This window comes from Pleurodeles waltl, chromosome 7 (genome assembly GCF_031143425.1).
Source record: "Pleurodeles waltl isolate 20211129_DDA chromosome 7, aPleWal1.hap1.20221129, whole genome shotgun sequence".
Taxonomy (NCBI): Eukaryota; Metazoa; Chordata; class Amphibia; order Caudata; family Salamandridae; genus Pleurodeles; species Pleurodeles waltl.
In genome coordinates this window covers 984,224,217-984,239,414 of record NC_090446.1, presented here as the reverse complement: position 1 = coordinate 984,239,414, position 15,198 = coordinate 984,224,217, and the positions used below count along the sequence as shown (strand labels likewise).

Genomic DNA, 15,198 nt, shown 5'->3' with positions numbered 1-15,198 from the left:
TGGCCTGGATGACTGATTGTGAGAACATGTAGGGCAGAAGTATCATCCTACTACATTTTCATCTCCAGAATATCGATCACCACTATATCATCGGGTAACCAAGGCTTAGGTGCCACCTATATAGTTTAACTTGTGGTGGATGATGAAGATATATTTTTGGAAATGATCCCTGACTGTGCCAGTGCTTGCCTATGAAATATATTGCTAAATCCTTGCTTAGAAGTTTTGGGGATCCCTTTTATATTCTAGAGCGGAATTAATGGAGAAGAAGGAATTCTTTATGTGGACTATTTTCAACACCAATATTGGCGATATGCTACCAGAATGTCGATTTAGTTAAGAATGCTAAATTTATACTTACCCTATGCACTTTCCATGGTAGTCATTATTATCGAGTCAATATTTTTGTACTTAGTTTAAAAAAAATACTGGCTGCATCCTTCAGTTATGTTCCCTGCAATATTTCCCTTGATCTTAAGTAAGAACATTTATCAACTAATTCTGTGATTTCTTCATGTAAGCAATAATTGCAAGACCATCTCTAAACAAATGCTGCTCGAATGTTGGGCTCTTCATGTTCATCCGTGCATGATTTGCTTGAGTGATGAGTCATTTATGCTATTCAAGTGTAGGCTCCTGTTCAAGCAGTATAATCTGTGGAACCATTCCTGGAATGGTTTGACATTATTCAAACCAACAGAACCTGGTATACACAGAACTCCATACCGTATTCTGCGAAGGATATTAATTTCCCCCTCCTGAATGTCTGCCAGCATTAATTTTCCCTGCAATATAATTTAGTACTTAGTGCATCTCATTTCATTTTGGGGCTGTATTCTATTCTATTCTATTATTCAAAGTCATTAATGCTAATGACATTCTGGTATAGGGCCCAATAGGCAAAACAGAAAAAACAGGGTGAAATATCAACATGATGCGTTAAAGCACTTCTAGTTATGAAGTTCGCAGATTAAAAGCATATGTATATGTTGACAACTACCAATGATTTCTCTGCAAAGAAAGTTACTGCGAGGTATGCCCTGCTGTTAATGAGCAGGACACCATTCAGAAATCTCTCAGTGTGATAATGTATCAAATGATGCATTCATCGTGGTAAAAGACGTCGGTAACATGGCACAAACAAACATCCTACAAGCAGGGAAAATAGATTAACCGAGCTCAGCTGTAATCCAAAAAATACATTCCGGTCTGCTTTACGACAATACAGTCACGTTTGCCAGTAAAGTGCAAGCCATTCCATAGTACGGAAGTGCACCACAACTCTGTGTAGAGAGACTCTTGGTTCGAAGGAAGAGGATTTCTCTAATGAAGGCTCTCTATAAGGATAACTGCTGAAAACGTATGCCGAGGAAAGTAAACCTTAGAATAAATTAAACTATATATTTATATGCTGTAAACTCTACAAAGGTCAAACCGTACTATATGTTTCATATCTTGACCATGTTTATAAGCATATATCATGTGGGTATCCTTTGTCCTAGTAGTAGTAGCAGCTGTTATTTCTATACTTTGAGCTATGATTCATCTAATAAATGTTCACTGACAGCCAACCAAGTTCATGGTGGGGACGGAGCAGGGCATGGTGATCTCCTGTAACCGCAAAGCAAAGACGCCAGCTGAGAAGATTGTGAACACCTACAGTGGTCACCATGGGCCGATCTATGCGCTGCAGAGGAACCCCTTCTTCCCCAAGAACTTCATGACGGTAGGAGACTGGACAGCACGGATATGGTCCGAAGACAGTCGCGAGTCTTCCATCATGTGGACTAAGTAGGTGACACTTTTCAATGCTCTTTTCAATGACAGGCACAGCTAGAACGTTTACTGTAGGTCTTGAAGAATGAATGAATGGATGATGAAGATACCAGTTTTGAACATCATCTTACAATGAAGCAAAGGACAGTCGTTTTCATAAACAAAATTACCGAGATTGGAATGCTCATGTGCAAAGAACAGGAAGGGTGGAGTAAATATGTTTCATATTTAAGCGTTACAGTTAACTATTGTCTGGCTCAGTGGGTTTTGCTCGTTTAGTTAACATTTTAGTTTACTATGTTGAAACTTGCTTAGCGTTTGAGAACATTTATTTACAGTGCGAGCGCTTTCTAACAATACAGACGAGCAGGGTTTGAAGGGGAACTGACTCAAACATTGTTTCAAATCGATTAAATGAATGTCTTGGGTACCTCACCAGAAACAGATGTTCAATTATTATCAGCCATGATTATTTATGAAATGAAGATTGAGCTTTGTCGAAGATGGTGTTCTGGACAGCCTTCTCTCTTCCTGTAAAACGGATTATTGCCTTTGAAGCCACGGACCTCCCACCGGCGCCGTGCTTGCCTCTTCCCTCACATACGCTGTCTGTCGACGGCATTACACAGCCACAGGGTCTTATCTCAATTTAATGAAGAGCAGTCAAAGGGCGTGCATGTAGTGTCCTTCAGCAGGAGAAAGAATGGTAATTAAAGAGACAACGAGCTAGTTAGTGGCATTGTAAATAGGAACATTTGCAAGTGCGTACACCTGTGGTGTCAATAAATGTGCCCTCTAATGTGTCCTTGTTAGTAACAGACACTTATCTGTGTCACTTTTTTTGATCACCTACCATCTTAGTCTGAAGCACTGTAACCTCACCTAATCTCTGGAGCAGACACACCATGCATCATTTAAATTAACCACACATTTTTACCTTTGGCATGCAGAAGTACGGCACGTCCAATAAAGGTTATCAATATTCTGCGGACCTGAATTTTCATGTTGGAGTGGGTCGCCGTATGTTGTATCTATAAGTTTAGCCAGAATGAACAGTTTGCAGTGCATAAGGAATCATTGTTCCGGAATATTGTCGTACAGGTACCACAATGCGTATATCAGCGATGGCTGTTGGAGTCCTGCAAGACCCACAGTTTTCTTCACCACCAAGATGGATGGCACCCTTGATGTCTGGGACTTCCTCTTCAAACAGAATGACCCCTCGCTGAGTCTAAAGGTTATCCAAATCTTTTCTTTGTGTATTGATTGTTCAATGTATATGAGCTTGTTCTTAGGCCCTACACCTACCATGTGCATCCAGGGGCTTTGTTTAAAACAATTTTTACAAACCACATTATAACAGCTAGATTTTATCTTTTCTCAGGCTTTTACACGACAGAATCCCAGGATAATTAATGGTTATTTTTTCTGTTTTAAGGGGCGATGTCAATTCAGTTGTTCATTTACCACTGGCTATTGATCATTCGTCCCGTCAGAAGTATTTTCGAAAGAAGCCATCTTAAGGGGTCACTTAAGGGAAACACTTTTGCTCCATGCTTCCTTGGCATTGGTATTTATAGTCTCACTGGCGTTCCTTGGCACTCAGAGATGCCAGTGCATCTTGCCACAAATAGCAGGGGAAATGGCACTCACATTGTAAAGGGGTTGTACTCTGAAGCTGGGGGTCTCCGAGAACTCTGCTAAGTGCTGAAACTCCTTCAAGAAGATGGCTGGAAAGTGATCAAATCAGAACAAGGGGTACCGCTGTTGTAGTTGAGCACAGACCTGGAACACACACTGGCTTTAGTTGGGAGCGGGTTCATTTCCCATTGCAGGTTTAATAGTAATATCCAGAAATTAGTTGTATCACTTTGGCATGCATGGAACAAATACAGCAAGTACCGAAGTCTGCTTTCAATTTGACAGAGAGAAAGGCGGGCAAGCACGAACACATAGTACACACCCCTCCCCCACCCCACCCTCTCCCACTGCGAATCCCAACCCCCTCAATTCCCAAAAGGAACTTTAGACGTTATTGCCGTCATAGATTACATTATTAAGAGTACAAAAACATTAATTCAGGGTGGACAAATCACACACTTTTCCTGAATCGGATGAGAATTGTTTTGTACACAAATCACATTTTCACTGTTTACAGTCTGCCAGTGCAACAGAGTTTCTCTTGCAGTTTGTTTGGTGATAGAAACCGGCACATTGGCATTACCAGGAGAGAAGTGGTGATTATTAGGAAAGTAATGAACAATTAAAAAGTCATAATTTTGTGGGGATTTACACATCCTCCGATTGGTTTTGAACACCCTCAATTTCCTCACTTTAGTGCAATAAATACATAAGTATACGAATTTATAGTGAAAAACACCCACACTCCAGTTTTTTCAGAATTGTAGGGGGAGAGATTTTTGCTTTTGGAGAAAATATTGAGAAATAGTTGTCTGTGCTAAATGAACCTTTCACCACATTAACTATTGTGAATTGCCCATCCTGCAAAGTAAATGAAAGCTAACAAGAATGATCTTGGAAGTCTAGGTCCTGCTTTCCACAACCACTTCTAGTGATTTTCATGAATTCAAAAAACCTTCAAATGTACTCAAAGCCAAATTGGGAATCTGCAATGCAGAAATGTAAAAACCTATGTGCCAATCTGTCTCTTTTAGATTACTGATGAATTGAGTGGTCAGGAGACTAAAGACTTCTGGGGAAACATTGGCATTCCATGCTGTCAGTCCACGACCATAAGCTGCTCTAAAAGTCTGTATGCGTCCTAGGGGACAAGCTGTATGACTGTCTTCTCTGGTTGCAAACCCTGTGATTTAGTAAATCCATTTAGTAAATCACAGTGTTCTGATGGATACTTCTACCTGCAGATTCCCCATGTTTTTAATATCTCAGGTGCCGGTCTGGAAACTTCTCACTAGCTCTCCCATGCCGGTATGGGGCACCAGCCTTGGCACCTCCTGACTAGTGCCATAAAGCGACTGATCGTCGTGATGACGCCAGGTCTCTCTTTTCCTCACCATTTTTGCGTTCCGGTGCTCTTCAACTTTCCTCAGGAGTGTTAGCATTTGTTGACATTTCCTCCATTCTAAAAAATAGTTAGGTGCAGTTTTCCTTCAGCATGTCACTGCCAAAATCATCCATCATGCGACTGAAAAGGTCAAATGTCCACCATGGACCCTCATACTATCTGTCTCTGTATCTGAACATGATGTAGATGCCAGTGAGTTCTTCCAAAACATGCATCCCAAGACACTAAAAGAACGAGAAGCCAAAATGTTCATGGGCAGAATGCAGGATGAGTGTCAGGATATCAGAAGTCCCATGTGAGATCCAAGTCTCCATCTCCACCTTCTTTGAAGTCTTCCGAAAAGAAGCACAGAAGAGAAGGCATGCATTCCGATGTCATGCCTCCAGAAGTAAGTCACCCTTCAATTTAATCTCGACCAGCATCAGACCAGGAGACGCTATATAAAGAGTAGCCTGTGCCAGCGATTCCATTGTGCCAGCAACTCCACCGGGCTTGATGCCTGCAGCTCTCTCCGACCCGGGACCAAATCCGGCCTGTGATTTCATTCTCCAGGCCCCAGAATGGACAAACGTACCTAGAGTTCCCAGTACCTGGGACAGATATGACCTTTTTGAATGCAATGTCCAGCATTTGTAACTGAGCTATGCTCCGCTCTGGTATTCCGACTGGGCCCAGGGGACTGATTGCTTGTTCCCTAGGATGCTTGCTGACACACTACTAATCAGCACCCTTCACGCCATTTTTGTCTTTGCCTCAAGTGTCTTGGGCAGCACTGATTCCAAACATGATGACACCTCAACCGGTTGTTCCAAACCTCGTCACCCATGGCGTTGAAACACAATATCATCGGATTCACAAACAATGTCACCAGCACCACAACTGACCCTTCCAAAGCAACCACAGGAGCTTTCCCCAATCCCAGGGGTACCACCTCACCTGGAGACTTCACCCCTGAAGCCTCACCACACAGGGCACAGGGGCTGATTGAAGATGGCAGATATTTCTCCAGCGACTCAGATCCTCAGGAAGATCTTACCAAAGATGAGATGGCAGAACAAATAATTATGGACCCAGATTTTGAGGGCTTGAAAGAGTCCAATGGTCCTGATACTTTCCCGGAATGGGAACAACTATACCATACAAGCCCTCACTTCCAGAAGTGACCTCATACCACTCCATTATAAGACAGGCAGCTGAGATGCTAGAGTTACAACTCCCCATGACAGAAGTTAAGTTGAATATTCTCACAGAAGTTCTGCATTCCTCCTCTCACTCATCAAAGCCTCTGCTTTCTTTCAATGAAGCCCTCACAGAGCCTATATTGGCCACTTGGAACAAAACAACAGCGTCCACAACCAGATCTAGCTCAGTAGCTAGGTGCTACAAACCAGCCCCTGGAGACCCTGAACCTTATCCAGAAAGTCTTGTGGTATAAGCTTCTGGCTCATCCAAATTGGTCCCTGGAACCATCCCTTGGGCTCCACTGGACTGAGAGTCAAAGAAGATGGAACAGTATGCCAGCAAGATGTGCTTAGTGGGAATAATGGCACTTAAGTCCAAACACACCATTTGCCTCTTAGGCAGATATGTTGACGCTTGATTGGACTCTGCTCAGGCAGCCACCCCTAATTTGTGGTCTGAGTTCCAAACCCATTTTACAGAACTGATAGGAGATGGGAATGCTACTGCAAAGCAGGTTATCCAATCTGGAAAAGACACAGCAGACTCAGTAGCAAGATCCATGAGGACATTGGTCTCCCTACTTCAAGATGCTCAAGCTTTTCACAGGACGATTTATGAACTTACCATTTTACAGATCCTGTCTCTTTGGTCATAAGACATACTAAGCATTAGAGAGACTCAATAACAGTAAGCTATGGCTAGGACCCTGAGGGTTGCAATCCCAACCTAGAATTTTGAGACAGTTTAAGAAATGTCTAGGTTTTAGTAGAGACTTCTCCTTAGAGGATGCTAACAATATGCCACTCACCAACAACAACCTCAGCAGCAGGCAAACCCTCTGTACAGTCAATACAAAAAATGTGTCTGAGGAATACAGTGTGACCTACCTCTTCTTGCCTCCTCTTCCTCCTTCTCCTCCTTCCTAAGCAAAATTAGAAAAATAATCCTAGTTTCACCATAGCCGAGCACACTCCGCTTGTGTGCACACGAATGAAGGATCACCATGCCGGACCTTTGGGTCTTGGAAATTGGGGAAGGAGTGTTTGCCCTACCTTTCAATCAATTACCACCTCCTCTACCAACTCAAGCAAATTCATTCCAGTAAGACCATTTGCGTATCCTTCAACAAGAAGAGCATCTTTACTCCAAAAGGGAGCAGTGAAGTTGCTTCTAGAGCATCAAGGGGGTCAGAGATGCTACTCCCGATACTTCTTGATTCCTAAAAAGGATGGCGGTCTTGGACTGATCCTAGAGCTTAGTGTTTTGAACTGGTTCCTTAAAAAGGAAAAGTTGAAAATTCTCTGTCTTGCCAAGTTCCATTTAGCACTGGATGCAGAAGACTGGATGGTGTCTATAGGCCTGCAGGATGCCTACTTCCACATCCATATTCTGCAGTCTCCTAGGAAGTTTCATTTAGAAGAAAAGTTTTTAAACCTTAATCTATTGGAAATATGAGCAATATATGTGGCTCACAAGGCCTTTCTCCCCTCCATTTGCGATCAGTTGGTCCAGATCTTGACACAATGTGACCGCAATGTGGTTCATCAAGAAGCAAGAGGGAGTTGGGCTGCATCTCTTCTGCAGAGAAGCTCTGTGACTCTGGTATTGAGCTGAGGCTCATCAGATCTGCTTGGTAGTAAATCAACTGGCCAGAGTGTTTAACACACAAGTGGACAGTCTCAGCCAGAGTCACCTTGCCAACCACCACTGGTAACTTTATTCAGATATAGGTCGGACCGCCGGGATCCGGATGGCGGTAGAGGGGGTTGCGGGGCCCCTGGGGGCCCCTGCAGTGCCCATGCCACTGGCATGGGCATTGCAGGGGCCCCCGTAAGAGGGCCCCTACATGTATTTCACTGTCTGCTGCGCAGACAGTGAAATACGCGACGGGTGCAACTGCACCCGTCGCACAGCTTCCACTCCGCCGGCTCGATTCCGAGCCGGCTTCATCGTGGAAGCCTCTTTCCCGCTGGGCTGGCGGGCGGTCTGAAGGCGACCGCCCGCCAGCCCAGCGGGAAAGTCAGAATTACCGTCGCGGTCTTTCGACCGCGGAACGGTAATCTGACGGCGGGACTTTGGCGGGCGGCCTCCGCCGCCCGCCAAGGTCAGAATGAGGGCCATAGTCTGACATTTTCCAACTGTATGGAGACTCCGTAGATAGACCTATTCACCACTTGCGAAAACACTGAGGTTCTGTGCCCCCATTATCTGATGCAGGAAGCATTGTGGGATGTGTTTTGCATAATGTGGAACTTTCTGCATCATTTCCTCCCATACCTTTGATAACTTTAGTTTTGATGAAGATACACATGGTCAGCGCCCAAGTAATCCTTATTGCCCCAAAATGGCCATGAATGGGGTGATATGCATTCCTTATGCATATCGAATTGTACCTTTCTCTCCATCTCCCTCACAGCATAGACCTCCTATCACAGTCACAGGGGCAAGTTATACACCCAACCTTCATAGCCTCCACCTACATGCCTGGAGATTAAATGGGCAACCTGAGTTATTTTTTTCTACCTCGTGAAGTGGTGGACGTTAGTTTGTGTTCTAGAAAACACTTCACCAAAACTATTTATTCTGAACGATGGGCCAAATGTGTTAAAAGCTATGCAGACAAATACAAAGCTCCTCTTCAGGCTTACCTGTCGCACATCCTTCTTTTGCCTTGATTTATTTATCATTCCTCATGCAATCATTTGAATATGAGACCAGAAGTTTATCAGAGGTGGCAAAACTACTGTGGATTGCTGCCATATGCGACGGGTCTGCTAAATCTGGAATAGTGTGAGATGTTTCAAATTAGTGAGCTGCCATTTAGCCTCCATAATTTCCATATCTGCTTAAATGCTTATCGTGCTTTGCTGCGACACAAAAGTGCTTCCTTATATTCAATCGTATATGCTCTGTTGCGTTTTGTCATGTTCATACTGTTTTTCTTAATTCAATCCTTCTTTGGGGCAGGTTTGTGATGAAGCTCTCTACAGCCTTCGCATTCAGGAGAATGGACGCATTATCGCCTGCGGCTCCAAGCTAGGGACCACAACGCTATTAGAATTCTCCTCTGGACTCTGGACCCTACAGAGGAACGAGAAGAACCTCGCCACAACTGTAAGATTTGTTTAATACTTTTTCTGTGTTTGAGCATATGTGCTAATCTCTGGATGTAAGAGGTACACATCAAATCAACTTTACAACCATAGCTTACTTATCTAGATGTTTTTGTATGGCACACCAGTAGTTTTGTGGTTCATTGGCGTGTACAGTATCAACATATCCTGATCACTTAATATTACTGGATCTTGCCTCAGTGAATTTATGCCTTTGTGGTGAAATATGAATCCAGAAAGTGATAATCAGCTTGTGATCACTTTCCATTCATAATCTTAATCATCTACAGACTGTTGTATGTTAATCCTGTCAAAATTCATTTTATGTCGACATGTGATGGACATATTAACACCGTCTCTAATCTCCCCTTTAAGCATCCTTCCATCTTTTTCCTCCTAGTCTCGTCTGCTCACAAACGTATCACTTTTAGTTCCTCACTTTGTTTTCTTTTTGGGTACTTTCCGGGCTCTTTCCTGTAGTTCTCAAACCTTTGTAGTAACTGTCCAGTTAGTTTCTATCAACTTCAACTTCGTTAATACTCTTTTTAGATTCTCCTTACTGTTTTTTCATCTGAGTATTGTTTTGTGTCTGCTTAAATTCTGCTGGTCCCCATCACACGTTCAATATTTTTTTTAATGAGGAGCCTGCAATGTTTGCTTTTCTTGATTTTTGCCTTTTCTTTATGAATTTCCTAGTTTGCAATTTCTGAATGAATTTACTTTGCATCAATTTGTATTGTCCCAAAACGCATCCATAGTCATGCTTCTTGAATAATGTGCTAGCTCTCTCTGCTTTGTCTCTTTTTCTCATTGCTAGTGCATACTTTCAAATTCATCCTTTCTATGCTCAGCTTCTCCACTTTCTAGAATCAGTTCAGTCAATTATACCCCTGCCCTCCGTTCAGGAATAGCATAAGTAATCCATCTATGGGTTGAAAATGATCTCGGAGATAAAGTCCCTGGCTCAAGGCTTGTCTGTTAGACATGCTTCGTAGGAGCTGTTGTGATAACGGGGATTGTATCAGTTCAGTCACCCAGTGGTTCTTTGTGATCCTCCAGTGTTCAAACTCAGGTTTTATCTGATTAACTCACAGAATCTAAGATAAGTTGGTGTGCATTATTTGCAAATAAAAATGTGCCGGTGCCCAAAGCCCTCCTCTTAAACATGCGGCTGCTGCAATTAAATATGTGTTCTTCCCTTTGGCCTGAAATCAGCTCCCAGGGTTTTCACAAAAGTGCTTGCTCCTCTCGTGGTGCTTCTACATGGGGAAGGGGTGTTTGTACATCCTTACCTGGAAAATCTTTTGATTCAGGCTCCAGACAAAGACCTAATGAGGTTTCATGTGGAAAGGGTCTTGGGAGTCCTACAGGGTCACTGTTTCTTAATCAACTGTGGAAAATCAGATTTGGTGCCTTCCCAGGACCTGGTATTTATCGGGGCTCAATTCTGACTCTGCAGGGGTTGGTGGCTGTGTCAGACAGGAGATGCAAAGGTCTTCAGGCTCAAAGTGTCAGCTGTGCTGTCTCAAGTGGCTCCCAGAGCGCTTCAGTGGTTACGGTTGCGGGGTCACTTGGCTTCAGTAATCTTCTAGGTTCCTTGGGTGAGGTTTCATCTTCTTTGTCTGGTTAAATGGTTACTATCCCGATGGTCTCTGGATCCTTGTAGTCTACAGACTCGCATTCCTGTGTCGAATTTCATTTGCAGGGAGTTGGGTTGGTGGATGGTGCCAGCTCATCTACAGTTTGGGGTTCCTTTGTCTCCGCCGATACCTGTGGTGTTAACAACAGATGCCAGTCTCTTGGATGCGGGGCATGGCTGGGGTCGGGCAGATTCAAGGGTTTTGGTCCCTGAGAGAATCGGAGAGGTCCTCGAATTGGAGGGAGTTGACGGCGATCCAGCTGGCTCTGGTGCATTTTCAGACACTCTTGCAAGGGGAGGCAGTGTTGTTGCAGACGGACAACTTGGTGGCCAAGTCCTATATCAACAAGCAGGGAGGTACCAGGTCCCGTTCTCTGAAACTTGGTGCCCTGGCGATTTTTTTTTTTTTTTTTTTTGGTGGGCCCAGCATTCTGTTCTGTCTCTTGGGGCCACGTACATTCAGGGGTCAGATAATGTTCTGGCAGATCAATTGAGCAGGGTAATTCCTTACTCCCAGGAGTTCTCCCTACGGGTGTCTCTATTCAGTTGTTTGGTTCGGACTTGGGGCCTTCTGGTTGTGGACTTGTTTGCCTCTCTGGAAAACGCAAAGGTGGGAATGTTCTGCTCCCAGTATCGGTGTCCTCAGGCCTGGGCAGTGGACGGTCTGACGTGTCCTTGGCCGCAGGGTCTTCTTTATGCGTTCCCTCCTTTTCAGTTGATCCGCTCCTTTCATGTCAGGGTGCGGCAGGTGGGAGCTCGGGTGATTTTGATCACCCCCCGGTGGCCGCGTGCGAATTGGTTTCCTCTGCTTAAGCAGTTGAACTTTGGGACAGAGTGGGTTCTTCCTCTCCATCCCTCTCCGCTCGTGTTTCCTTGTCTCTCACGGGGATCCTTGCAGATACTGCACTTGACGCCTTGGAGGTTGAACGGCGTGGTTTGACGGGACTGGGGGTTCCTGGTCCTTTGGCAGCGACTTTGCAGGCTGCTAGCCGTAAATCCACGTTGCATTCCTATAGACGTCAGTGAAATGTTTTTTCCTTGTGGTGTTTGTGACAGCATATTGACCCTACAGTTGCTTCTCTGTTTGTGATCATGCAGTTTTTGCAGGATGGGGGACGTATAGGGTTGTCGGTGGCTACGCTACGTGTTCAATGGTTGGCAATCCAAGCTTTTCAGAGTTCTTGGCGTAATCTGGAAGATGAAGATCATTTGATCAGGGTCTGGTGAATTTATTTCCCAGACCGGTGTGTTCTTTCCCTGGCTGGAATCTGCAGTTGGTGTTGGATGTGTTGATGGACCCTCCTTTTGAACCTTTGGGGGACATTGATTTAAAACATTTGACATTGAAAACTTGTTTTTTAGTGGCTATTACGTCTGCCAGGTGTTTGGGGGAGTTGGGTACTTTATCCTGCTCTTTTCCTTTTTGCAAAGTTTTTCCTGATTGGGTTGTGCTGTTTCCTGTTCCTTCTTTTGTGTCTAAGGTTAATTCAGCTTTTCATGGTCGACAAGAAGTGATTCTTCCTGCTTTTTGTCCTGACCCTTCCACGGAGGAGGAGATCAGATTACATGCTTTGGATGTGCGACGGGCCTTGTTGGGTTATTTACAGGCAGTTATGGCATTCCGTAAGGGAGATTCTTTGTTTGTCAATTTTGGTCCTGCTAGGGAAGGGGAAAACCTTCTACTGCTTCCCTGAGTTGCTGGATCCAGTCAATGGTTCTGTTTGCCTATGATTTGAAAGGAGTGGTACCTCCTGCTGGGATTCAGGGACGTTCTGCGTGGGGTATGGCTGCTACTGTGGCTGAGTTGTAGGGCGCTTCGGTGGTGGAGATTTGTAGAGCCGCTACTTGGGCGTCTTGTTCCACTTTTGTGAAACACTACCGCATTGCTGAATTGGGGTGTTTGGAGGCAGTTTTGGGGCACAGGGTTTTGTCCTCTATGAAGCAATAGGGTTTCTTTTCTGTATATGACCTGGTTGTGATTAAATATGTTTTTTTCTGCATTGCAACTCAGTTGTCTGTCTCCTGTTTTTCTTGCTATATCTCATTGGTTAAGGAAGGCGAGGGAGGGACGGGAGGTAATGCGTCCATTACTTACCGTTAATGGCATTACTGTTAGTCCTACTCCCTCGCCTTCCTTACAGTTCCCTCCATGTACAGGACAACTGAGTTTTTGGTTGGCTTGTTTCTGTACAGGAGTGGGCGGGGGCAGGGGGCTCTTTTAAAAAGAGAGGGGAGGTGTTTAGGGGAGGCAAAGGAGCCTCATTGGTTAAGGAAGGCGAGGGGGTAGGACTAGGAGTAATGCCATTAACGGTAAGTAATGGACGCATTTATAGCCACTTTCTGCCCCTTCAGCTCACTCTTGCAGCTTTCTGCTTTCTCCGATTGTTACGCTTTTTCGTATTTCTCTTGCTCCGTCTTTCCTATATGTGTCTTTTGCTCGCAGTAAATGCTTGAGGCAGAAAAATAAGTGCCGGCCCTCAAAAATAAGTGCCGGTGCTCTGCACGGAAACAACAAGCACAAATTAAGCACAGAGTTGGTGCCTCTGAGTTGGTGCTTTTCTCTTTAGGTTCAAGGATTGGTGTGCGGGAGTATGTGAGAGGAAGGAGAGGGAAGGGGCGGAGGGGGAAAAACGAGAGCTAGAGAGAGAGAGGCCTGTGCGCATGCATGATTATCTTTCTGCCTTTCAAGCTGAAAATGTCTATTTATACAACCCCATCTGTGACTTTGGCGATGAGGCCGCCAATAGTGGGCCCCTCTGTGTATTCTCGGCACCCTTTTCCTCGCTCCTTGAAATTTCTAATGGAGCAAAGAAGACTACTGCTTTTCTTGTTGCCTCATACGAAGGGCTGAGACTGCATTCCAGGAAGGACTGCTAAAAGTGAAACAACTTTGTTACTATTACTGGGGTATAACCACACCAAGTGAAAGTTCTGAATCAACGAAAAAGCAATGATTTTCTGCACACCATCTATGGAACAAATCGTATTTTCAGAGCCGTTGTAAAAGTGTAGTAGCAGCAAAGTAAGGCTGCGGTGTTACCACAATTGGATCCTTCATAACGATGGAATAATTTCTGCACTGCAATGCCATCCTTGGACACGTCTAAAAACTATATATTGCAAGCATATACTGAGGTAAAAATAAGGGAAAAATATAAAGGAAAATATACTATTCTTTATTTTTACAACCGTGCATTGAAACAGGGGTTGCAGAGCAAATTGCTACGCACAATGTTATGCACCACCTATACTGGGGCTTGGTGTAAAAAGTGATATTACGGTCACAAAGGTCAAATTTGACCATCTATGTCTTCAATTCTGGTTTCAGATTAAATACAGGATCGGAATTTGAGAAGGGCATGTCAAGGATGTCATATCCAAATAAGTAGTCATTCACTTTTGTATTAATAAAATTCAATTGGAATGTAGGCAAAATCATTTTTAGGTGCACGTACTGGTCTGTGAGATCATCGCCTGCTCTCTAATAATGTTTGAAAATTATAAATTTTGTTTTTTTGCTGCATTTATAAAACAAGCATTGGCAAAGCCGATAGGTTTATGGTTTCTGCTAAATTTTATTGATCTGGAAGCTACAGGGTACTCATCACTCCCCCCCAAAAATGTTTAAAGGCAATTTTTTTTTGGTCTCAAAAAAGCATTTAGTACTTTCTGTCACTGAAGGGAACTACTTTGTGTTTGGACGTGCTCCTTGTGAGAGGGCAGCATGCTGTAAATCATAGTGAATCAGTCAATGGGTGAAGTGGGCAGACGCATTGTTCCTTGATGCATGTTCCAGTGAGTGTATATATACCCAGGGCGTTTTCAAGGCTCTCCAAATTTTCAAGAGAATGTGTAAATTTTATGTTGTTATAGAGAAGACCAAAGATCAATTGATCAAAAGAACGGCTTGACGACAAAAGGACAGCTGCTCGTCTCGGGTTAAATCCCTAGCAACAAATGCTTGCAATGTAATATATACCCCAGGGGGAGAAACATGTGGCGGCTGTTGCTTTTCAGGTGTATTATAATAAACTTTCAACTGGGTTTATGGACTTGAGTCAATGCACTAATACGCAAACATTTTGACAGCATGATGAATTAAGCATATTTATTGGATTCATGGTGGGCCTACCAAATCTCTTTTTTTCAATCTTTTGCTGAATTGCCTGCTTATGAATTCACATCCTATAATATTGAAGCTTTCGGTTTATGTATTCTATTGGAATAGAATTGCATTTCATTATGTGCATGGTAAAATGAGGATAACGTAATAAAGAACAGTTTAAAAATGACACAATCTGGTAAGCTGTGAAATAGGAGCAGTACGCTAAATAAAGGGCACTCCAAAATTTAGCATTGGCAAGATACAGGAACTATCCAATAGAGCGACATTACTCAAAGTACGGCCCGCGGGCCGCCAGCGGCCCCACGGACCTACCTTG

General features: G+C 43.8%; 1 protein-coding gene across 7 annotated transcripts in view; it reads left to right on the top strand.

Moving 5' to 3' along the window:
- Positions 1 to 15,198, top strand: part of DNAI2 (dynein axonemal intermediate chain 2) — a 121,110-nt gene that overhangs the window by 38,119 nt on the left and 67,793 nt on the right. For all 7 annotated transcript variants that reach the window (XM_069199799.1, XM_069199795.1, XM_069199801.1 and 4 more), the window contains exons 9-11: positions 1,568 to 1,791; positions 2,878 to 3,013; positions 8,972 to 9,118. In XM_069199799.1, the coding sequence (XP_069055900.1) occupies positions 1,568 to 1,791; positions 2,878 to 3,013; positions 8,972 to 9,118 (507 nt within the window). The remainder of the gene's footprint in view (positions 1 to 1,567; positions 1,792 to 2,877; positions 3,014 to 8,971; positions 9,119 to 15,198) is intronic.